Below are 26,050 nucleotides of genomic sequence, written 5' to 3' on the forward strand. Positions count from 1 at the left end.
GGAGGTTAGCATGGGTCCTACTGGGCCAGCTGGCCCAGTGGCTTCCACACTGGCCTGGAGTTTTAGAACTCCTTTACCACGAGTTCAATCCCCACCCGTACCGTGGTTTAATATTCTTAATGTTGGGCAAGTTTAAACTCTTAACCCTTTGAGGGTCGACAGGCCCTCTCCGAAACTCGTTCTCAGGGTCGGCCAAATTTCAAAAAAAAAAAAAATTATTTTTTCTTATGAAAAAATAGAGTTTTTTTTTCTAAACATTATAGGATAAATAAAAAAAATTTACCATCAATACTTACGGAGATATGGATGCATGAAGTTTGCAGAAAATGAGCCGCGTATGGCAACAGCGGCGACTGCCGCTCACCCGGTAAACTTTAGTTTACTTGTATTTGAAGGTTTGTTGTTTTTTTCACTATTTTATTTTTTCACATAACTTATGTGGCCTGTGAGACCAAAGTAAGGTGCAATGTACATATATACACTCGTTGTATACAACACAATAAGCACACAAACATAATTATCAATATATTGTTTACAAAACTTGTTTACAAAAACAAACAATACAAAACATTGTTTATTATTATTGTTCTATAATATATATACCAATATACAGTCACTGAACATATTCCTATTAGTTCTGCAGCTTGTGGAACTCTGAAACATGGTGTCATACACAATGGTGTTTTATCTTTCTCCCTCATTCTATCTCTTTCAATCTGTCTCTCTCTTTCTATCTGTCTATCTATCTCTGTCTCACAGGTACACATAAATACAAGTATACATAGTATAAATTACCTAGGATAACCCAAGAAATCCAGACAAAGTGCTATACTCTGCTTGAAGATGTGAGTAAAAATGATGACACAGTCTTGTGGCTCTCTGAGACAGAGAGCTAGACGGATAGACAGATAGACAGGGAGCTTGACAGACAGACAAATAGACAGACAGAAATGTTAGTGTACCAGTACCAGTGTACTAGTGTTCCACCCTCCTCCTCCTCTTCTTCCTCTTCCTCCTCTTCCCCCTACTCTTCCTCATACTCTTCCTCTTCCTCCTACTCTTCCTCTTCCTCCTCCTCCTCTTCCTCCTCCTCCTCTTCTTCCTCTTCCTCCTACTCTTCCTCCTCCTCCTCCTCTTCCTCCTCTTCCCCCTAATCTTCCTCGTACTATTCCTCTTCCTCCTCCTCTTCCTCTTATTCCTCTTCCTCCTACTCTTCCTCTTCCTTCTCCTCCTCTTCCTCCTCCTCCTCTTCCTCCTCCTCCTCTTCTTCCTCTTCCCCCTACTCCTTCTCCTCCTTGTCCATAGTGTAAATTACAAGGAGTCCGCAGCTGTCAAAGTGACATATTAGCTCATTACTCTTTCCCCCTCGGCCTGTCAAAACAATGGGGTCGGATGCTGCTTCCCCTCCTCCATTCTATCTAATTATCTTTCTCCCTCATTCTATCTGTCTGTCTATCTCTGTCTCACAGGTACACATAAATACAAGAATACATGGTATAAATTACCTAGGATAACCCAAGAAACCCAGACAAAGTGCTATACTCTGCTTGAAGATGTGAGTAAAAGTGATGACGCAGTCTTGTGGCTCTCTGAGACAGAGAGCTAGATGGATAGACAGGGAGCTTGACAGACAGGCAAATAGACAGACAGAAATGTTAGTATACCAGCAAAAACAAAGGGAGGGCGATGTTCATCTCATCTTTTGGCATCAGCTCTACCCTCATTTACCCTCATCAAACGTCAGCACTTATCAGATGTTATCTCCCCTTATCTTGTTACTGTCATGGGTGAACATTTATTATTACATTATTATTATTATTACCTATTATTATTATTATGTATTATTATTATTATTATTATTATTATTATGTATTATTATTATTATGTATTATTATTATGTATTATTGTTTTCATTACGTATTCTTCTTCTTCCTCCTCCTCCTCTTCCTCCTCCTCCTCTTCTTCCTCCTCCTCCTCCTCCTCTTCTTCCTCCTCCTCCTCCACCTCCACCTCCTCTTGCCTCCTCCTCCTCTTGCCTCCTCCTCCTCTTGCCTCCTCCTCCTCTTGCCTCCTCCTCCTCTTGCCTCCTCCTCCTCTTGCCTCCTCCTCCTCTTGCCTCCTCCTCCTCTTGCCTCCTCCTCCTCCTCCTCCTCCATTCTTGGAACAAGTTTGAAGATCTTGTAGTTCATAATCACTATCATTATCATCACCAATGCTCACATCTGAGTCTGGGATTTTGGGAAATAGGAGTTTCCTCTTTGATTCTGGTACAACTGAACGACGGCCCAGCACCAGAGGTGGAAGGCTGTGGGTTGTCTGGGTTTTCCTCACTATTACCCATATTATGGTCATTAGTTTCGGTCAAAACCTCACCAGAACCTTGAAACTCATCTTCGCTGTCACTTCCATCTGTATTAGAACTGTCACTGGGGAACAAAAGTGTCCCAATTCGCCGAGGAGTGAGGAACTTCTTACCACAGGGCACGGTGGAAATTGTGTACTATGATGGCATTCCCACAATGCACCACTGGGTCCCAGATTTTTTTCCTACTGCGCACACCCACCACACAGACCCATTCTCTCACATCTAGGCTTATCAGCCTTTTCCTGTGAGATTTGAGGCCGCTAGAATTTATGCGTACTAGTACGACAAAAACCCCTACGCGTAAGACGTACTAGTACGACGAAAACCCTCAAAGGGTTAATATGGGTGTGCTTTGCCTGGGGCCTGAATGAGTAATTATTCTGAACTGTTTTTTGACCAGTAACAGGTTTAGATTGTTTAACTGTTGTTGATCTCCATGCACAAATACCATAGGCAAGGTATGGATAGATTATAGTACAAAATGAGCAAATATATTTGGGGAATAGTGAGAGAATGCCCAGTTTTGGATTTTTGTTTAAATGTTCTGGATGTGTGATGAATTTTAGTTTGCTGTTCAGGTGTATTTCCAAGAATTTATCCTTTTCTTGTCTATCACTTGGTGTATCTTTTGCTATGTTCCCAAACATATGTCTTGTCAATACTTAAGTGTGAGTTTTAGTTATGATCCATGTAGATATTTTAGCAAGTTCAGCATTTACTGTACAGCTGGATCAGGATTTAAAATGACAAAATTTACATTGGCAACCATACTTGGTTTACGTTCCTGAGAAACATTTGGAAGATCATAGACATAGATTAGGAATAGCAAAGGGACCAGGACACTTAGTTATTATGGTATTTATTTAGGTTTGAGGGAATACCTCGAGTTATATATACAATGTGATTTCTGTGTCTAAAACCACCTGCATGTCTTCAAGACCACTGTAAAATATTTACAGGGAAATGGGAAATGCTACATTACAAATGTTTCAAGGCGTCATGTTCATTGAAACGTGGCGACAAGCCGCAATAATCGTTACCTCTGCTGTAACAAGTATTGTTCCTTGGAAATTATCTCTTGCCTTGCTTTAGTGCACAACATAAGAACAGCACCTCCAGAATTCACCGAGGTAGGTCACTTCTGGAACATTCATTGTGTAATCTTCTTTCTGCTAAAAATGGTGGTGAGGAAACTAGAATGAATGCCAGGAGCCTTGTACACTTTCAGCTATCATTCCTGGGAGTGTAAGCAACCTCCACTTATACTTCCATCAGAGGCCTTGCCAGATGGCCTTCCTATGTCTCAACAGAGTATCACCTAACATGCCCTATGATGATCCAATTTCAGTTTCTTGTCTATGAAAGAATGCACTGAATTCATTTGCAAGCATTCTTTCAGCACCCTGCTTTTTTTTTTTTTTTTTTTTTTAAAGCATCTGAGTACACCCTATACACTTATTCCCTCTGCCTTGATCACCCTTCTGCCATGTAGAAATGTGACCCACACAAGTGTGGCACATTTTGTTGCAGGTAGCTGTTGATGTCCTCGATAATGTGGAACCGAGTTTCTAGTTAGGCCATCTCACAGCTTGGTTTTCTGTTCAAGAAAATATACCCAGCATATATAAACTGTACGAGTAATGCACAGCAAACCATAATTATTCAATTTAGAATAGTGAATCAACTTAACAATTAAACTTTTATTTCAACTTCCATAATAAGGAATGTTTCAGTGTAACACTGAGAATCCCACAACCAACATTTTTGACAAACACTTGACAAAACTGACCAACCTGAAGGCTGATAATTGCAACAATGGTGATTAAACAGCACAAAAATAGCAATATTCAAAATGACAAATGCATTTTAATATAAATACTGTAGTTCAATTAACATACAAAACTTTTGTGCATAAGAACTGCAAATTCATTAACCTGTTAAAGACAATTCTAGAAGAAAACAGCATGTCATATTAAGTCAAAAAAGAAATATATTAAAGGAGGTAGTCATAGTCAATAAACAAACCATCAAAATGATTATCACTAACTTTTCCTGTCAATTCTTTATAGTCAGGAAAAATAATTACTTGGCAATAATTCATTGATATAAACAAAATATGTAAATGCGTATAGTGGTCTTAAAACAAGCCAACACTGAAATTTTATAAACCTATAAATATGGCAATTAGAGGCTAATATTTGATACATTAATGAGTTTCATTTTCCCCTCCCAAGTAGCAATATGCATTGTGTTATCCTGATATGACAATAGAAACATTTTCAGTGTGAATTTGCAATTGTTCATAAAAGCTATCAAAAGTTTTGGGTACACAATTTTTATCCTCACGAGACCATGAATCAGCACAGTGAGTTCATAGAAACAAGAAATTTCATGGAAAACACCATGAAATAAAATTACATTATGCATCCAGGAAAATATCAACAAATTGTACAAAAATCAATGGAATTACAGAGGACAAGATTAGAATTTTGTACCTCATCTGAACTGTTCACACTGCTGTCAACCTCATCCCTCCTCTAATTTATGACTAGTCATTACACTTCTGCATTCACTCTACAGTACTTGCAAAGTTTTGGAAAACATTAATCCTTAGTAAAAGGAATGATTAGTTTATTTCATGTGATCCATACCAAAGTATCATTTGAATCTTTAAAAAAATTAATTTATTTTAGTTATAAAAAGTTTAATAAAACTTTTTAAAGATGGTAAAATTTAACTGTATTATTCAAATTAGCTATAAATCATTTAAGCTAAGTGAATGTCCAAATAATAATAATTCTGACTAGTTTAATAAAAATGAAAACATGGAAACATACTCTCACAGATCTGTAATAAACAGTATCATATACAAATACTATACTACTTTTGTATCATGGACTTGTAAAATAAAATATTGAAAATCAATATGCATAATTAGTGTTAAACATCAGTTTATAATTCAACCAATACTGTCATAAAACATAAAAATGGACGGATCCAATTGCCTACAAGGTACCAAAATTTGAACAATCTTAAACTTATTGTTATTAATTTATTAATTTTAGACATCAGCTTTATACTGATGTTAAACATGAAAATCCTAAAATAATTACATTAAACAAATACAAGACTAAAAATCATTCTACTGTATGATTCTTTAACTTGCAGTAAACTGAGCTGCTATCCTTCTCTTAGAGGGTAGTTTGGGACCAGAGGGAGTAGAGGTATTGGCAACATCAACTTTACCAGAATCACTATTGCAGCTAGACCAGGTATCCTCAGCTTCATCCTCCCCACAAGTAGGCAGACCAGTCTGTGGAACAAAATACTGTTCTACAATACTGCAAATGTTCTGTATGTGTCAAGGCAGCAAAAATTTATTGATTTTTTTATATTTATTCATGCCATGCTGCTACTAGTACTACTACTACTGCTAAACTCAACGCTTATACACAATTACATTCCTTCAAATTACACCTACGTGAAATTTTTCACTATATATGGCATGTTTAAGTGCCTAGAATCCTTTTCAATTTTAACCTCGTACAGGATACCTGTCCTCAATTTTTGCAGCCATAGTTAAGAGTCCATAAAAAAGAGGGGGAGAAAGGTGAATAAACTAACTGAGAAAACCCAACAGCACAGCCTGTTTGTACCACCTGAAGATAGGTGTCTGAAGTTACCATGAGTAAGTGGGGCACAACTTCATTAAACTCTGTATAAAGTAACCCACTACCAAGGTGTCTCAGCAAAAAAAAAAAAAACTTTCTTCCCTTACTAATTCTGCATATGCTAAGTTCTGCAGATGTGGTTAACCTCAATAGTTGTAAAAGTACTACAGCACTAAGTATAACAGGCATAATACTAGACAAGTGACTGTCTAGTATTTGACAACCTGGGCAGAAACTTCACATTAATGGCTCTAAAGCCTGGAACTCTACTGTAAGATTCTAAAAGTTTCCCCATCTTGAAAATAATTAAGAACACCTGTGTGTATTGACTATTATAAAGAAATACAAAGCATCTTTTGCAACCTACCTTTCAAGGTGCCACTTAGCATTTACACTCGAATTTGTCTCCATCTTTTTTCACCCAAAAATTTTGTTACTGTCCCTTCATTTAGATATTACTATTTTAATAAGCTGCTTGGTTACTTAGAATGGTGATTGCATTTAACCCTTTGTGGGTCAGTTCCCTAGTACTACATACAGTTTTGAAGCCTGGGGTCAGTCCCATAGTTCTAAGCCATGATGATTATTATTATAATCAAAAAGAAGCGCTAAGCCACAAGGGCTATACAGCACTGCAGGGTAGGGAAGGAAGCGAGGGTATTGGACGGCAGAAGGGAGGAGGGATGATCAGTAGGTTACAGAAAACAGCAGGGCAGGGGATAGTACGGGGATAGAGGGTAGCAAGAGATTGAAGTAGAAAGGGCTGAAGGTATCAGAATTTGTGAAGCAAGTCAGTTGTCAAAAAGTCAATGAGAGAGTCTGGATGAAAGGTGGGTCCATCAGCGAGAAGGGAAGGTAAAGAGAGAGCAGCAGAGCGAAGACGACGACGGAGGTAAATTCTGCGTGCTCGTTGATAAAGTGGGCAGTCCAACAGAATGTGGCTGACTGATAATGGAACTTGGCAATTCTCACAGAGAGGAGCAGGGCGCCACTCCATGAGATATCCACGAGCAAGACGAGTATGGCCAATGCGAAGACGGGAGAGAGTAGTCTCCCAACCTCGACACTGGTGATAAGAAGACGGCCAGTAACCTATACTCGGTTTAATAGATTGAAGTTTGTTGCCGAGCATAGTAGACCAACGTTGTTGCCAACGGGTGTGAAGTTGGGAAGATATTGCAGCAAAATAGTCCGTAAATGGAATACCTCTACATGAAACTGGTAGGTCATGTACTGCTGACCGCGCAGCAGTGTCTGCCTGTTCATTGCCCTGTACGTCAACATGACCAGGGACCCAACAAAAAACATCTTCATGCTTAGTAAAGATGCGGCGTAGCCAAAGTTGGATACGGAGGACTAAGGGGTGAGGTGTATCAAATTTCTGTATAGCCTGTAAAGCACTAAGGGAGTCAGACAACCACAAATGATGACACAGGCACAGATGCAATACGGATAAGTGCTGTAAGGATGGCATACAATTCAGCAGTAAAAATACTAGCCGAAGATAGTAAATGCCCTTGTACGACGCTGTCCGGAAACACTGCTGCGTATCCTACGCCGTTAGAAGACTTAGAGCCATCTGTGTACACAGCAATGGCATGAGAAAGAGTGAAAATGGTCAAGAAAAAGAGAGCAGGAAGCGACCGTAGACAGTTGGGCTTTCGAGCAAGGGAGAGAGAAAGAACAGACTCGAACAGCTGGAACTTCCCAGGGGGGTAGGGAAAAGTGAGATGCTACATGTACATAGAAAGGTGGTAATTGAAGAGAAGACAAGAGCGAATGAAGGCGAAGAGAGAAGGGACGGAGTAAACAGGGGCGGCGAACAAATAAAGATGTCTACTAATATCAGTGACCATTCTATAAATGGAAGGATTGCGGAGATCATGAGAGCGTACATAGTAGTGAAGGCAATGGGCATCACGGCGATCGGATAAGGATGGAACGTTTGCTTCTGCATAGAGGCTCTCGACAGGGGAAAAGCGAAAAGCACCAAGGCATAAACGTAATCCTTGGTGATGAATGGGGTTAAGGCTAGAGAGAGAGTAGCAGGAGATGCCGCTGAATAGATCTGGTCACCATAATCAAGTTTTGATAAAATAAGGGTGGAATGTAGGCGAAGGAGGGTTCGACGATCAGCTCCCCATGAAAGATGAGCAAGGGTTTTAAGAAGGTTCAGCCGGCTGTGACAAGTTGCCTTCAGAGAGGTAATGTGAGGTTTCCAGGATAACCTACGATCAAAGAGGAGGCCCAGAAACTTGACTATCACGTTCAGGGATACGGGAGCCATAGAGGTACAAAGGATGATCGGAGATGACAGAGCATCTAGTGAAAGTAATTTGGTGGGTTTTAGTGCTGGAAAATTTAAACCCACGTGTGGTGGCCCAATTGGAAACACGGTCGACTGCATGCTGGAGAGAAACTGTAATAAGGTGACAGTCAGCGCCTGCACAGGCAATAGCGAAGTCATCAACAGAGTGATGACCAAATATTTGATGGTAGACTAGAGGCCAAATCATTTATAGCAAGGAGAAAAAGTATTGTGCTCAGAACATATCCCTGGGGGACACCTTCAGCTTGGATAAAGTCTGGGGAGAGCACATTATAAACCCGAACACGGAAATGTCTGTCAGTTAAAAAGTTCTTAAGGAAGGATGGTAGATTGCCTCGAAGGCCTAAGGAGTGGGCTTGGGCCAAAATATTATACCTCCAAGTTGTGTCATATGCCTTCTCAAGGTCAAAAAATAAGGTAATAACTGAGTGGTTATTCACAAAGGCATTACGAACATACGTATCCAAGCGTAGTAAGGGGTCAATGGTAGAACGTCCCTTACGAAAGCCATATTGACGAGTGGAGAGACCGTTGTGTGTGTCTCTAAATACCACACTAAACGTCTATTTACCAGGCGTTCCATCACTTTGCAAACTGCACTGCTAAGAGCAATGGGACGCTAGTGGGAGGCATCACGTCCCGTAGTACCCGGTTTGCAGAAAGGGAGAACAATGGCAGATTTCCACAGCTGTGGAAGAACTCCTTGTGACCAAATAAGATTGAAAAGGCATAATAGGACTACAAGGGCTGACTGATGTAAATGTTGTAGCATACGAATATGAATGTCGTCGGGCTCAGCTGCCGATGATCGGCAGGCTGAGAGTGTTGCCTCCAGTTCCTGAAGTGTAAAAGGCACATTATACTGTTCTTCTCTGAGAGAAGAAAAGTCCAAGGGTGCTAACTCTCTGGCAGACTTTGAGGAAAGAAATGAGGGGCATAGATGGAACCCCTGAGAAATACGGACCAGATGATTGCCAATTTCATTGGCAACATCTAGTGGGTTTGCTATATCAAAACCGGCAACCCGCAGAACAGGAGCCGGGTCAGGAGAATATTTTTTTTATTATTTTTATTATCACACTGGCCGATTCCCACCAAGGCAGGGTGGCCCGAAAAAGAAAAACTTTCACCATCATTTACTCCATCACTGTCTTGCCAGAAGGGTGCTTTACACTACAGTTTTTAAACTGCAACACCCCTCCTTCAGAGTGCAGGCACTGTACTTCCTATCTCCAGGACTCGAGTCCAGCCTGCCGGTTTCCCTGAACCCCTTCATAAATGTTACTTTGCTCACACTCCAACAGCACGTCAAGTATTAAAAACCATTTGTCTCCATTCACTCCTATCAAACACGCTCACGCACGCCTGCTGGAAGTCCAAGCCCCTCGCACACAAAACCTCTTTTACCCCCTCTCTCCAACCTTTCCTAGGCCGACCCCTACCCCGCCTTCCTTCCACTACAGACTGATACACTCTTGAAGTCATTCTGTTTCGCTCCATTCTCTCTACATGTCCGAACCACCTCAACAACCCTTCCTCAGCCCTCTGGACAACAGTTTTGGTAATCCTGCACCTCCTCCTAACTTCCAAACTACGAATTCTCTGCATTATATTCACACCACACATTGCCCTCAGACATGACATCTCCACTGCCTCCAGCCTTCTCCTCGCTGCAACATTCATCACCCATGCTTCACACCCATATAAGAGTGTTGGTAAAACTATACTCTCATACATTCCCCTCTTTGCCTCCAAGGACAAAGTTCTTTGTCTCCACAGACTCCTAAGTGCACCACTCACCTTTTTCCCCTCATCAATTCTATGATTCACCTCATCCTTCATAGACCCATCCGCTGACACGTCCACTCCCAAATATCTGAATACATTCACCTCCTCCATACTCTCTCCCTCCAATCTGATATCCAATCTTTCATCACCTAATATTTTTGTTATCCTCATAACCTTACTCTTTCCTGTATTCACTTTTAATTTTCTTCTTTTGCACACCCTACTAAATTCATCCACCAATCTCTGCAACTTCTCTTCAGAATCTCCCAAGAGCACAGTGTCATCAGCAAAGAGCAACTGTGACAATTCCCACTTTGTGTGATTCTTTATCTTTTAACTCCACGCCTCTTGTCAAGACCCTCGCATTTACTTCTCTTACAACCCCATCTATAAATATATTAAACAACCATGGTGACATCACACATCCTTGTCTAAGGCCTACTTTTACTGGGAAATAATTTCCCTCTTTCCTATGTACTCTAACTTGAGCCTCACTATCCTCGTAAAAACTCTTCACTGCTTTCAGTAACCTACCTCCTACACCATACACCTGCAACATCTGCCACATTGCCCCCCTATCCACCCTGTCATACGCCTTTTCCAAATCCATAAATGCCACAAAGACCTCTTTAGCCTTATCTAAATACTGTTCACTTATATGTTTCACTGTAAACACCTGGTCCACACACCCCCTACCTTTCCTAAAGCCTCCTTGTTCATCTGCTATCCTTTTCTCAGTCTTACTTTTAATTCTTTCAATAATAACTCTACCATACACTTTACCGGGTATACTCAACAGACTTATCCCCCTATAATTTTTGCACTCTCTTTTGTCCCCTTTGCCTTTATACAAAGGAACTATGCATGCTCTCTGCCAATCCCTAGGTACCTTACCCTCTTCCATACATTTATTAAATAATTGCACCAACCACTCCAAAACTATATCCCCACCTGCTTTTAACATTTCTATCTTTATCCCATCAATCCCAGCTGCCTTACCCCTTTCATTTTACCTACTGCCTCACGAACTTCTCCCACACTCACAACTGGCTCTTCCTCACTCCTACAAGATGTTATTCCTCCTTGCCCTATACACGAAATCACAGCTTCCCTATCTTCATCAACATTTAACAATTCCTCAAAATATTCCCTCCATCTTCCCAATACCTCTAACTCTCCATTTAATAACTCTCCTCTCCTATTTTTAACTGACAAATCCATTTGTTCTCTAGGCTTCCTTAACTTGTTAATCTCACTCCAAAACTTTTTCTTATTTTCAACAAAATTTGTTGATAACATCTCACCCACTCTCATTTGCTCTCTTTTTACATTGCTTCACCACTCTCTTAACCTCTCTCTTTTTCTCCATATACTCTTCCCTCCTTGCATCACTTCTACTTTGTAAAAACTTCTCATATGCTAACTTTTTCTCCCTTACTACTCTCTTTACATCATCATTCCACCAATCGCTACTCTTCCCTCCCGCACCCACTTTCCTGTAACCACAAACTTCTGCTGAACACTAACACTACATTTTTAAACCTACCCCATACCTCTTCGACCCCATTGCCTATGCTCTCATTAGCCCATCTATCCTCCAATAGCTGTTTATATCTTTCCCTAACTGCCTCCTCTTTTAGTTTATAAACCTTCACCTCTCTCTTCCCTGATGCTTCTGTTCTCCTTGTATCCCATCTACCTTTTACTCTCAGTGTAGCTACAACTAGAAAGTGATCTGATATATCTGTGGCCCCTCTATAAACATGTACCTCCTGAAGTCTACTCAACAGTCTTTTATCTACCAATACATAATCCAACAAACTACTGTCATTTCGCCCTACTCAGTTTTCGTACTTTTTTCCAGACTGCACTCAGAGGAAGCAGAGGTGATGGTGGAGACAATCTCGCAAGCAAGTGCGTTTAGCATCACGGATGACACGGCGAGCGATTAGAAAAGTCCACATGCGGTGGCAAAGAAAAACGTTCAAGTAGCGAAGGAACGGTGCGTTGTGAAGAAAGGAGTTGCACAGATGGAGAAGAGGAAAGAGAAGGATCAGAGGGTGGATCAGTGTCCATTGATGGTTTGGTCTCTGCAATATATTCAGAGATTGCTTCAAGTGTTTCGGAGTTCAGAGACGTAGTATGAGAGACAATATTGGAGATGGAAGGAGGAGGAGTTTGAGTAAATATCGGAGCTGTAATGGACTGTACCAAGGTAGGGGGGGGGGGATGAAAGGGTGGAGGGAACTGGAGAAGTGTGGGAGGGAACAGAAGAGGCAGAAACCCAGGAGGTGGCAGAAGAGGAAGAAACTTGGGAGGGGACAGGGGAGGAAGGCACGGTAAGAGGAGGATGAACCTCCATACTTGTAACGGAGCCTGTGAAAGGGGAGACCTAGGTACAGAGACCGGGAAGGTAAAATGTTGAGGTGGATGAAGGGAAGGAGGGGTTAAAGGAGATTTGTTGGACCTCGGAGAAGTAGAGGGACGATTGGGAGGTGGTGTCGTACGAGGTCTTGTCGATACCAGGGTTTGTGAGGGAGAACACGAAGAAGTGAGGACAGCCTGAGGTGTTGAAGTAGGGATGTCTGAGCCCAGGACAGCAAAAGAATTAGATACAGGAGTGACTATGGGACTGGCAACTGCAGAGGAGGCTGCAGAAGATGGGACCCCAGAAGTGGGGGGAGGTTTTGAAACACGAGAATAAGAAACACGGGGTAGTCTCCCTTGGAGGCGGAGTTGAGAAACTGCCATAGCATAAGAGAGACCTTCTGCCTCTTTGAGGCAACGAATTTCCCGCTCATTTAAGTAGACCTGGCAACGGCGAGAGTACGAAGGGCGAGCCTCATGACAATTAAGGCAAGAGGGAGGTAAACTGCAAGATGTATTAGAATGGTCATTGGCACCACAGACTGGGCATTTGGCTATAGATCTGCAATATTTGGCTGGGTGGCCAAATCGCCAGCAATTCCTACACTGTTGCGGTGTAGGGATCACCTTCCGAACTTGTAACCAATGTCCTGCTACATAAACAGAGGATGGGAGTTCACGGCTGTCAAGTTAAACGAGCCACATTGCAAGAGTATCGTCTTCGCCCGCGGGCAGGAAGAACATAAGTGTCTACCTTGAGAATTGGGAGATCTTTGAGTTCCAGCTGTTCGAGAATGTCATTGCCACATGTCTGGAAATTCTGTTGGACTATGGTATGGGGCAGAATAACAGTACCACTACAAGAATTGAGGGAATGATGTTTTTCGATAGTGATAGGAATAGTATCAATATGTGAAAGAATAGAAAGATCATGAGCTTGGGTAGAATTCTGGACTGTGATGATGGGCGTACCACTCTTAAGAGTATGAAAGGAAATATCTCTACCAACGTGGCATAGGAGCGCTTTGCCAATACTATGGTCAGAAAGATAGGCAGTAGAAGTCGGTCGTAAAGTAAAGAATTTAGTCCATTGTGTGGTCCGAAACCAAGTGTGGAGAGAGAGTGCATGACGTGTCTGTCTTTTCCGAGTAGAATGGGAAGGTAATGAAGTAACATCGTCAGGAGATTGTCGCTGGCGTTTAAAAGTGAGACCAGAGTCGGTCCGACGTGAGACGGGCTGGCGATTCAAAAATCGTCGCACCATAGAGGGAGAGGCCGGAAGCATAGTCAAAGGAGAGCAGAGGTCAGACAAATCGAAGGAGTCAGTGGAAGCCCCGGTACCTGAAGTGAGTGAGGAAACAGCACCAGCAAGAGGTACAGGGGGCTTAGGAGTGTCCAAAAAGTGGCCAAAAGACGAGGCGAGGTCAGAACAGGGTGCAGTAACAATAAGGGGCCCGGGGTTAGGGGGGGGGGGTCATGGATTTGGGACTCCATGGTTAATTACTTTTTTTTTTCTTAAAAACAAAAACAAAGAAAATAAAAATATAAAAAAAAGGGGGGACCGGGGAGGGATAGTTCCTAGGAGGAATGAAAGGGCCAGAAATCTCCCTCCGTGCCCAAGAGGACCTCAGCACCGTAAGTAGCGCAGATGCAGCATGGAACCAGTGCCATACTCTACCCTTCATGCCAGTAAACCAGCATTCCGGGATAGCAACCTCGCATCTGCCGAGCTACCTTGGTGGACAAAAGAGAGGGCGGCCGGATATCCGCCACAAAGCATACCTCCTTGGCCACCACCCCCAGAATCCTAAAGGTGGCTTCCAGAGATACACCCGTCGCCCGAAAGACACCCAAAGCCACCCTCCGGGATACCGGAGAGGGATCGGGACATCCCCAGGTGATCCAGATCCCACGGCAAACTACGCCACCGCCAAGAACCTCAATGGAATGGGATGGACCCTGGTACCCTTCCCCCTACCTATGAACTAGTGCCCCCGTGGGAAAAATCCCAAAGGCCAAAAAGAGGAAGGGCAAAAGGGAGGGGTGGGGAGGAGGAGGAAAGGAAAAGGGGAGGATGGGATAGGGAAGGGGGGATTGGGGGGTAATTAGATTCGGTCTGAGGAAGAAGACCAACAGGTCTAATTCCTCAGACCAAGAGCCTCTTCACCACGCCAAGGAGCCCCCCTTGAAGAGGTCTAAGCCATGAGCTCAGCTCACTCATAAGCTCTGAGCAGTAAATCTGGGCCTAGATATGAGAAAATGGGTCTATGCGATAAGTGTGCACCATATAAAAAAATTCCTGCAACAAGCAGTGAATAATGGGGAAAAAAACAGCAACTTTTTGGTTTAAAACAGCAACTTTGCAGTTTATTTTTGTATGGTTTTTATTTTATTCTTGATTTCATGATAGAATGGAAGATATATTACAGAAATAGAGATGACTGATTCGTTTCAGGACAAAGTAGCTTCAAATTGAGCTCAGTGGTGGAAATGTTCAATTTTTGCTGATATTCCAGTGTACACAAATCGTGTCACTCATCCGATACACGTCCAACTGGTCCGTCTAATGTGTCCACAAATGCACAGGCATTTATACAATTTTTACAATAATGCAGTACTCTGCACAACAGTAAATCTTTTATTTTTTTATGTGAATAAAAATTCGAAATGGAAAGCAAATGTAATATAGGAGAAGCCTGAGAATGTGACTAATGAACAGAGGAAATGTTTTAGTGCCAGGAATGTCTACAATCTTTATTCTGGACCCTATTTTAAAACTGGCAATTTCTGATTTGTGAAACTGGCCAAATTACCAATTTCTGATCAATATGAGTAGCTAAATTAGGCAAATGGGTGGTTTTCTCGTACTCAATTGATAGAATAGAAGGAATACTAGCAAAACAGCTATGAGTTTGGTTGATGAACAATGGAACTGGCTTAAAATAAGGCTCAAGGTGGGTGAAATTGCTGATGCATAAATATCACCGAGACTGCTAACTTTGCGAGTGTGCAATTCTGCACGTTTTCCATCAAATTCTGTACTTTTTTCATTACCCTCAGAAAAAGATTATCATTTCATTTTTTTTTTTTTAAATTTTTCGACCCCGAGAGCAAGTTTCAGATCGGGGGTTTCGACCCTTGAAGAGTTAATTATCTTGATTAACTACTGTTAATTTAAGGCTCGTATAATCTTAAGCCTGCACAATATGTTCTCCTTAATTATGGGCTTTTCATAAATGACAACACTGATGCTGGTCAACTATGTTGAACATGTGTATTCTTTAACCCTTTCAGGGTTGGTGCCATACTAATACGGCTTGCACGCCAGGGTTGGTGCCGTACTAGTACGCATAAATTCTAGCGCGTTCAAATCTAGCGAGAGAAAGCTGGTAGGCCTACATATGAAAGAATGGGTCTATGTGGTCAGTGTGCAAAATATAAAAGAAATCCTGCAGCAGCACAGTGCATAATGAGAAAAAAAAAACAACTGACTGTTTTTGATTTAAAACAGCGACTTTGCAGTGTATTTTCGTATGCTATTTATGGTTATTCTAGTTTTCCTGGTCTCATTTTATAGAATGGAAGACATATTATGGAAATTGTGAAACCAATCAAAATCATCTCAATGAAAAGTACTTTGAAATTGTGCTCAAAGTAGCAGAAATGTTCAATTTTTGCCAAAGTTCAAAGGTAAACAAATCATGCCACGCGTCCAATACACGACAACTGGTGAGTAATATTCTTTCACAAGTGCGCTGATATTATTTATACCATTTCTACACCATTTCTACACGAATGCAGTAGTCTGCATAACAAATCTTCTATTCTTTGTGAGAATAAAAATTCAAAGTGGAAAGCAAAAGAAATGTAGCAGAGGCCTGGGGACACGAGTAATCAACAGAGGATATGTTATTTTAGTGCCAGGAATGTCTGTCTTGTTTATTCTGGACCCTATTTGGAAACTGGCATCTTTTGAGATTTGTGTGAAAATGGCAAAATTGCCAATTTCTGACCACGTTATTTGTTAGTTGAAATCGGTAAATGGGTGGTTTCTTGTCCTCATTCGATAAACAAAATGGAGTTCTAGCGAAATAGGTATGATTTTTGTCGACTGGTATATTGAAATTGACCGATAATGGGGCGCAAAGTGGGCGAAATCTCCGAAAAATTTCCGACCCTGAGAACAAGTTTAGGAGAGGGCCTGCCGACCCTGAAAGGGTTAAAAATTAAATTTTTTTTTAGCTCTTCCCATTAATGTAATGAAACAAATTTGGTGAAGATTGGATCATGAGAAATCTAAATCTATATTCCTACACATGATCACCTTTGTCTTATCCACTACAGTGGATTATTACAGTACCTGTGGGATATCACATACAGGAATAGTAGCAGGTGTGGGCTCTGAAGGGGGTATTTGTGTAAAAAGTTCTGGAGATGGCAATTCACAAGCTTTTGGAGGTGTACTGTAGTCTCCATTTCCTTTACCCTCCTAGAAGAGAAGTACATTTCTTAGATAAATTAGGAAAAAATACTTAATGGTTTTGCTTGCATGGCACTTGGTAATACTGAATATAGTACAGTGGACCCCCGCATAACTATCACCTCCGAATGCGACCAATTATGTAAGTGTATTTATGTAAGTGCGTTTGTACGTGTATGTTTGGGGGTCTGAAATGGACTAATCTACTTCACAATATTCCTTATGGGAACAAATTCGGTCAGTACTGGCACCTGAACATACTTCTGGATTGAAAAAATATCGTTAACCGGGGGTCCACTGTATATGTAAAATAAACAATATTATACTTAATGATTTCTATCAAAACTTGTACAGTATTTATTTTATTTTCATAGGGTTTTGAAGATCAATGCTCCCTCCAACCAGTCTCAAACCAGATCTCCTAAATGACTATTACAATATAAATAAACAAGAAAATAAAGGCAAGTGCATAGTAAATTTAAGAAATTAAGATTTACTTTCCATTTTACATTTCTGTGAAACAAAGTTTAGAAATCCTGAAAAAACTAACTGGCTCACAAGCATCCAGCCAAATGAGATGCATTCCTATTTCACTAGGTCTATAATGCAGTTTTCAAATCCAAGAACAGGTTGACTCCAATACAATACTTAAGGTTCTTGCAGTGAGTGGGCACGTTGCCCCCTTGCTGCAAACCTGGACCATAAAGCAGACGCTTTGATTCCTTAAAGCAAGGGGTATAATTATAAAAACATTCCATGTAACCCTATCCAAACAGTCTACATAAGTAGTTTTGCACCCCCTTTACATCATTATATCCCTTAATTAATCCTCTAATTTTCCCTTAAATCAGGTTGTCTACTTTATACAGGCAGGCACTGCTTTACAGTGCTTTACTTTATATTTCACTAATGCAGCAGTTCTCAATTATACCCATTCTTCATTTATTCAGACTTCCTGCAACAAATATATTCACCACTCACTATAAGCCAAGAATGGAAATGTTTTTAAGGTAAGTAATGTGTGTACTGAAAATTCATTTTTTAGATCTAGCTCTATTGCTTACTTAATATATAACAGTGTAAACATGTTATCAGCCTTTTACATGCATTTGTAAGTCTAAAGGCTGTTTCGCTTTACAGCAGCAGCCCAGAACCTAACCTGCTGTATAAGTGGGGCCCGCCTATACTTACCCTATGTATTTTGCTTTCATACAACTTCCTTACAAACCTTCCTCAAATCGTACTCTCAAGTGGTTTTTAACTATTAAAAATATTTCTCAATACAGTGGTACAGTAGCAAGCCAGCACACACAGCTCAAACACACTGAGGTCTGTGGTTTGTTCCCCAGTATGAGTAGAAACATCAGGACGAATTTCCTTAAGAGACCTTCTGTCCCTGCTCACCTATCGGTAAAATGGGTACCTAGGTGTTAGTCGACTGGTGTGGGTCTCATTCTGGCGACAAAGCTGGCCCAATTTTCCCAAAATGCTCTGCAGAAGAAGGGGGCTTTCTATATAGTAGTATGTCATTGATATCAGCTAGGTCTGTATACATTGTACATGTACTTTTAGAAATAAAGATCATCATTATTATCATCATAACTGAAGGACCTAAATTCAGTCCTGGGATAGTCAAGATACATGGATGACTCACAAAATCGTAATGACACGATTGCAAACAAACCATACCACGGGCGGGGATAGAACCCGCGATCAGAGAGTCTCAAAACTCCAGACCGTTGCGTTAGCCACTGGGCCAGCTAGCCACAATAATATACATCCAACAGCTTTGAGGGAACTTGAGCTAGAGTTTGTCACGGCCACGCTAGCTGGAGATTCATTTGTAAAAACTTACATTTGTGGTCACAGTGGTGCCTATGCTAACCTTCCTATGGTGTAGAAATATACCTAGTTGGATGAATCTTATTGTGGCTAGTTGGCCCAGTGGCTAACGCGATGGTCTGGAGTTTTGAGACTCTCTGATCGCGGGTTCTATCCCCGCCCGTGGTATGGTTTGTTTTGAGATACACGAGTGTATCTTAACACCTGATGCACTTGGAACATGGTCTTGCCCTCAAGTATCTTGTCCAGCACAAGATTAACAGACAGGTTGTTTTAAATGAGTGACCAAGAGGAGACATACTTTTACTAAATGCTGTGTGCATCCAAATTATGTCAGTACAGTATTATATGTAACCTTGGTTAAGAATGCCAGATGTGTGACTGATACTTGAATGAACACATGATTATTTGAATATTTTGGTGTATGCTCGAAGTTTCTTCATTTTCTGTTTGTCTATCATAAGTTTCTATTGTGTATGTGTATCATGAAATTTATTGGCATTATGGTACTGGGTATCTACAAATTTACTCTAAACAGTATTAGGAAAGATACATTTGCCCTTGGAAAGTGTTTAAATGCTGTACATTAATGAAACTGATAAAAATAAATCTATATAATGTGAGAGAAAATAATAAGAGGCAAATGACAGTACTGTACTACAAGCATTAGGAAGGTACACACACCAAGAGCCAAAACTGTCTGAAAACGAGTGTGGAAAACAAGTACACAAACTAAAAAATACACCCTACACAAAATTCCCACTGTACACAGGAGAAAAAAAAAAAAAACACTCTAGGGGCACTAGCATTTATGGATTTATGACAACTCTACCTGCTTGGAGAGTTCATCAAGTGTGTGTATGGAGATTGGGGGCACCATGGAGTTTAGCAGTGGGGCAGGAGGGCTAGTAGAGCTTACAGCACCAATTGGAGATGCTGCTACATTTCCCCAACTCATTGGGATTGTTGGTACCTAGATTACAAAAATTCATTCATTCCTTAGTTTCCAGTACCTCATGCCCTCAACTTCAGTAATTTACAAAATAAGATAAACTTTTTTTTTTACAAATAAATCTTTGATGAATTATAGAAAGGTGCACAAACACAAAACTTATTTTCTTGAATATATCTAACAATTTCAAGCAAGACAGTGCAAATTTATTAAATACAGTGGAACCTCAAATATCGAACTTTCTTCGGTCCAGAAGGCCGTTTGAGTGCCTTTACCGAATGAATTTATTCCCATCAGGAATAATGTAAATTCGATTAGTCCATTTCAGACCCTCAAAAATACACTTATAAAAGCACTTACAAAAATACATTTACATAATTGGTCTTGTTGGGAGCAGTTCGATTTTTGAGGTTCCACTCTATGCCTAACCCTGATAGTAAACTGCAGAGAGGAGTATCTTGAGATCAGAAAGTAAATACTGGTGCATTATTTGTATATGATATAGAAGGACAATTATTCAGGTTATCTTCAGACAATATAAACAGTATAAAAGAATGCAGTGGTCCAACAAAAGTACCTAACTAAGCCTAAATTTTAAGTTGAAATCAGGTTTCTTACAAGTGGTTTCAAGAAAACTTGTATGCATGTTTAACCCTATTGCAGCATCTTGTGGTCAAGCAGCTGGTTCTCAGCAACTGTCATTTCACCATGGAAAAATGCTCACATGAGCTTTTACATTACATATTTCTTGAATGAAGACAAATTTCCACATCTGATAAATCTTCCAAATGCACTGAATTCTGTTACGCAGCTTGGTCTAATTGGTATAATTTTTTGTTTTTAAATTAGGACAGATGTGCTCTCCACAAGATGCCAGGATTACCACACAGAAAATACAAAAGTAAGCCTTAGATACCAGCAACCATACTGGTTCAGATAAAGCCTGACTTCCAGGAATACATAAATCATAAGAATACTTAAAAAAAATAAAATAAAATAAAATAGAAATACATACAAGAAATATGTCTAAAACAATAGACATAAAAATGTGGTAGATTTTTTTTTTTTTTTAAGAACCCAGTCATACTTTGTAAAATATGAAGAGGATTTTCACAATATCTGTTGAAAAAAAATAGGAACAATGCTGTAATAAATGAAGCCTATAAAAGATATGGGAAAATTAATTAAATGTACAGGTAAGCATTCTGCAAGAATACGATGCACCTTCGAAAACTTACCAGTAATATATACTCGGAGAACCTGCTGTACATAGGTAAATGAAGAGCTAATGTTACTAAATGATGAGACAAAACAGACAAATCAGTGAAAAATAGCAAAATGCACAAGAAAATAATACAGTGCTCGTCATGGCATTATGCCGGGAGAATGCCCCGGCATAATGCTGTGACGAAAATCAAAGGCCTACCATACAGGAAGGAGTGGTCTTTTTATTTCTGTTAAGTGCATTATGGCAGGTAGCAGCTGTTAGCATGATGTGTCTGCCTACTGCCACATTGCAAAGTAACTCATCAGTGCTTATGTGGCTGCCGTGGTGACGGGAAGTGTTGTATGTGTCTCGCATCCACCCCATCTTTTGTCTGGTGTTTTGGTTTTGGGGCTATACATGTTTGATTATGGGCAAAAGGAAGTCTAACACCTGAAACTATAGCTGAAATCATAGGGCTTCACAAAGCTGGGCACCAGACGAAAGAAATAGTGGAGAATGTTAGTGTGAGAGCGTTCAGTGAAGGACTGGGTGCAGCGTTTCAAGGCTGGTGGCAGTGTCGAGTTACTCTGCCAAACCTCGGCCTGGTCCCTCGAAGACATCTGTTGGTACCTTAACTGTTAAAGAAGCAGTTAGAGAGTAACTGCTTCTTTAACACAGTTAAGGTACCAACAGATGTTTTCTTCGAGGGGCCAGGCCGAGGTTTGGCAGACTAACTCGACAACCACCAGCCTTGAAATGCTGCACCCAATTCCTCACTGAATGCTCTCACACCAACATTCTCCACTATTTCTTTCGTCTGGTGCCCAGCTTTGTGAAGCCCTATGATTTGAGCCATAGTTTCAGGTGTTAGACTTCCTTTTACCCATAATCAAACATGTATAGCCCCAAAACCAAAGAACACCAGACAAAAGATAGGGTGGATGCGAGACAAACATACAACACTTCCCCTCACCACAGCAGCCACATGAGCACTGATGAGTTACTTTGTAGCATGGCAGCAGGCCAAGACATCATGCTAATGGCTGCTACCCACTGTATGCCAGATCCTAATGGCAAACATTCAAGAGAAAGACACCAGTCAAAAATCACTGAAAACGAGCTAAAACAGAAAAGAAAAACTACATACCATATAATGACCTGGTGACAGTGGTGGCATAACTGGGTACTGAGGTGACCACATCTGACCCCACATTAACGACCCTCCAGTAGGTGCAGGCGAGCCAGGGTATACCTTCCCCAAGCATAAATGAAGTAACTGAATATCAAGCTTACACAAATTTTAACAATGCCTTGTCGTCAAATTCATAGCCCACTGGTTAATTCTATACAGAGGAATCATCCTACCCACTTCCCAAACAAATGCCAATCATTCTGACAAACTCAGCATTATCATCAAATGTGCATTCTTTTATTTCATTAATTTACTTAGTCACTGTGCATATTACATACAGAGCTTAAAACTGTGGACAGCATCAGACTATAGAGGAAAAAAAAAAACACCTACACAGAGAATTTGACAGTACTGTACATTTTTAAAATTTTGCCTCAGTAGCTCTCTCACCAAGGTAGGGTGACTTATTTTAATACCTTCCCCACTGCTCATTTAATAGCCATCTTAACAGAAGTAAACAGATATCACAGATCCAATGACCATCCAAACTAACATCCCCACCCACCCTACTGTTTATCTGTAGCTGCCAAATTTGTGGAAGATTTCTAGGAACATGAATATTGGGGAGAACGGTGAACAGCAAAGTTCTGCTTATCTGGAAAATGGTTATCAAGATAATTTACCTCATTTATGGATTTAGAAAAGGCATATGATAGAGTGGATAAGGGAGCAATGTGGCAGATTTTGCAAGTACAGTGGACCCCCGCATACCGCACGCATCGCATACCGTACAATCCGCATACCGCTCGCTTTTTTCGCAAAAATTTTGCCTCGCATACCGCCCAAAAACCCGCTCACTGCCCTTCGTCCGAGACGCGTCCAATGTGCGGCCTGAGCCACGCTCACATGTTCCGCCGGTGGCATTGTTTACCAGCCAGCCTCCGCGGTAACATCCAAGCATACAATCGGAACATTTCGTATTATTACAGTGTTTTTGGTGATTTTTTCTGGAAAATAAGTGACCATGGGCCCCAAGAAAGCTTCTAGTGCCAACCCTACAGCAATAAGGGTGAGAATTACTATAGAGATGAAGAAAAAGATCATTGATAAGTATGAAAGTGGAGTGCATATCTCCGAGCTGGCCAGGTTGTATAATAAACCCCAATCAACCATCGCTACTATTGGTGGTACAGCTGCTGCTGCACTGTCAGCTGCTGCTGCTGCTGCTGTAGCATCGTCTGCTGCTGCTGTAGCATCGTCTGCTGCTGCTGTAGCATCGTCTGCTGCTGCTGTAGCATCGTCTGCTGCTGCTGTAGCATCGTCTGCTGCTGCTGTAGCATCGTCTGCTGCTGCTGTAGCATCGTCTGCTGCTGCTGTAGCGTCGTCTGCTGCTGCTGTAGCGTCGTCTGCTGCTGCTGTAGCGTCGTCTGCTGCTGCTGTAGCGTCGTCTGCTGCTGCTGTAGCGTCGTCTGCTGCTGCTGTAGCGTCGTCTGCTGCTGCTGTAGCATCGTCTGTTGCTGCTGTACCACCGTCAGCTGCTGCTGCTGCTGTAGCACCGTTGTTGGTGTGGCTTATTGAGAATACCAAGAAACAATTAACCCCCAGAGGATTTGCCACCCAGGATAACCCAAAAAAGTCAGTGTCATCGAAGACTGTCTAACTTATTTCCATTGGGGTCCTTAATCTTGTCTCCCAAGATGCAACCCACACCAGTCGACTAACACCCAGGTAAACAGGGAAAAATGCCTGGAACTAGTGCTCATATTGGTGAATTTAAAGCCAGCAAAGGTTGGTTTGAGAGATTTAAGAATCGTAGTGGCATACACAGTGTGATAAGGCCTGTTCTGGAAGAAAATGCCAAACAGGACCTACAGTACTCAGGAGGAAAAGGCACTCCCAGGACACAGTCTCTCATCAGTCATTGCTGCATCTTCAATAAAGGTAAGTGTCATTTATTCTTCATTTAGTAGAGTAGTACATGCACAATATATATTGTGCATGTACTACTATACTATTGTGCATGTATCCTTCTCTGTGTGTAGGAAAATGTATATTTCATGTGGTAAATTTTTTTTTTTCATACTTTTGGGTGTCTTGCACGGATTAATTTGATTTCCATTATTTCTTATGGGGAAAATTCATTCGCATACCGAACATTTCGCATAACAACCAGCCCTCTTGCACGGATTAAGGTCGCTATGCGGGGGTCCACTGTATATGGAATAGGTCGTAAGTTATTAATGCTGTAAAGAGTTTTTATGAGGATAGCGAGGCTCAAGTTAGGGTGTGTACAAGAGAGGGAGACTACTACCCGGTAAAAGTAGGTCATAGACAGGGATTTGTAATGTCACCATGGTTGTTTAATATATAGATGGGGTTGTAAAAAGTAAATGCTAGGGTGTTCGGGAGAGGGCTGGGATTAAATTATGGGGAATCAAATACAAAATGGGAATTGACACAGTTGCTTTTTGCTGATGATACTGTGCTTATGGGAGATTCTAAAGAAAAACCGCAAAGGCTTGTGGACGAGTTTGGGAGTGTGTATAAAGTGGTACATTGAGGTATATGTAAAGACAAAAAACATTATCTATGGAGGCAAAGAAGCAAATGTATGAAAGTATAGTAGTACCAACACTCTTATATGGGTGTGAAGCTTGGGTTGTGAATGCAGCAGCGAGGAGGCGGTTGGAGGCAGTGGAGATGTCCTGTCTAAAAGCAATGTGAGGTGTAAATATTATGCAGAAAATTCAGAGTGTGGAAATTAGGAGAAGGTGTGGAGTTAATAAAAGTATTAGACAGCTAAAGAGGGGTTGTTGAGGTGGTTTGGTCATTTAGAGAGAATGGATCAAAGTAGAATGACATGGAGAGCATTTAAATCTGTAGGGGAAGGAAGGCGGGGTAGGGGTCGTCCTCGAAAAGGTTAGAAGGAAGGGGTAAGGGAGGTTTTGTGGGCGAGGGGCTTGGACTTCCAGCAGGCGTGTGTGAGCGTGTTCGATAGGAGTGAATGGAGACGAATGGTATTTGGGGCCTGACGAGCTATTGGAGTGTGAGCAGGGTAATATTTAGTGAAGGGATTCAGGGAAACCGGTTATTTTTATATAGCCGGACTTGAGTCCTGGAAATGGGAAGTACAATGCCTGCAATCAAAGGAGGGGTTCGGGATATTGGTAGTTTAGAGGGATATGTTGTGTATCTTTATACGTATATGCTTCTAAGCTGTTGTGTTCTGAGCACCTCCGCAAAAACAAGCGATTATGTGTGAGTGAGGTGAAAGAGTTGAATGATGATGAAAGTATTTTCTTTTTGGGGATTTTCTTTCTTTTTGGGTCACTGCCTCGGTGGGAGACGGCCGACTTGTTAAAAAAAAAAATTCCTCAAAAAATCTTATACTGTTAAAATGAAAGTTAAAAAGCCTATCCAGCATCTAATTTTTTTTTTTAACACGTCGGCCGTTTCCCACCGAGGCAGGATGACCCAAAAAGAAAAACCCCAAAAGAAAAAACCTTCATCATTCAACACTTTTACAATGACTCGTACATAATCACTGTCTTTGTAGAAGTGCCTAGATACAACAGTTTAGATGTCCCTCCAAACTGTCAATAACCCAAACTCTCCTTTAAAATGCAGGCATTGTACTTCCCATTTCTAGGATTCAAATCCAGCTAACCTGTTTCACAGAATCCCTTCACAAGACATTACCCTGCTCTCACTCCAACAGCTCATCAGGTCCTAAAAACCATTCGTCTCCATTCACTAACATGCTTACGCATGCTTGCTGCAAGTCCAAGCCCCTCGCCCACAAAACCTCCTTTAACCCCTCCCTCCAACCTTTTTAGGGACAACTCCTATCCTGCCTTCCTTCAACAGATTTATATGCTCCCCAAGTCATTCTATCTTAATATGTATAATAAAAACCT

The 26,050-nt window shown here is 41.2% G+C and overlaps 1 protein-coding gene across 8 annotated transcripts in view; it reads right to left on the bottom strand.

Moving 5' to 3' along the window:
- Positions 1 to 2,753: 2,753 nt before the first annotated feature.
- The window catches only part of Marf1 (meiosis regulator and mRNA stability factor 1-like protein), a 113,573-nt gene continuing 90,276 nt past the window's right edge, over positions 2,754 to 26,050 (bottom strand). For 3 of the 8 annotated variants that reach the window (XM_070100658.1, XM_070100664.1, XM_070100657.1), the window contains exons 22-25: positions 22,149 to 22,253; positions 19,675 to 19,815; positions 16,881 to 17,009; positions 4,051 to 5,678 (exon numbers count right to left, since the gene is read on the bottom strand). In XM_070100658.1, coding sequence (XP_069956759.1) covers positions 5,523 to 5,678; positions 16,881 to 17,009; positions 19,675 to 19,815; positions 22,149 to 22,253 — 531 coding nt within the window. In that variant the 3' untranslated portion in view covers positions 4,051 to 5,522. Of the gene's footprint in view, positions 3,963 to 4,050; positions 5,679 to 16,880; positions 17,010 to 19,674; positions 19,816 to 22,148; positions 22,254 to 26,050 lie in introns of those variants that run through there. The other 5 variants (XM_070100661.1, XM_070100660.1, XM_070100659.1 and 2 more) reach the window with 5 other exon arrangements.

The sequence above is a fragment of the Cherax quadricarinatus genome, chromosome 74 (genome assembly GCF_038502225.1).
Source record: "Cherax quadricarinatus isolate ZL_2023a chromosome 74, ASM3850222v1, whole genome shotgun sequence".
Lineage (NCBI taxonomy): Eukaryota > Metazoa > Arthropoda > Malacostraca > Decapoda > Parastacidae > Cherax > Cherax quadricarinatus.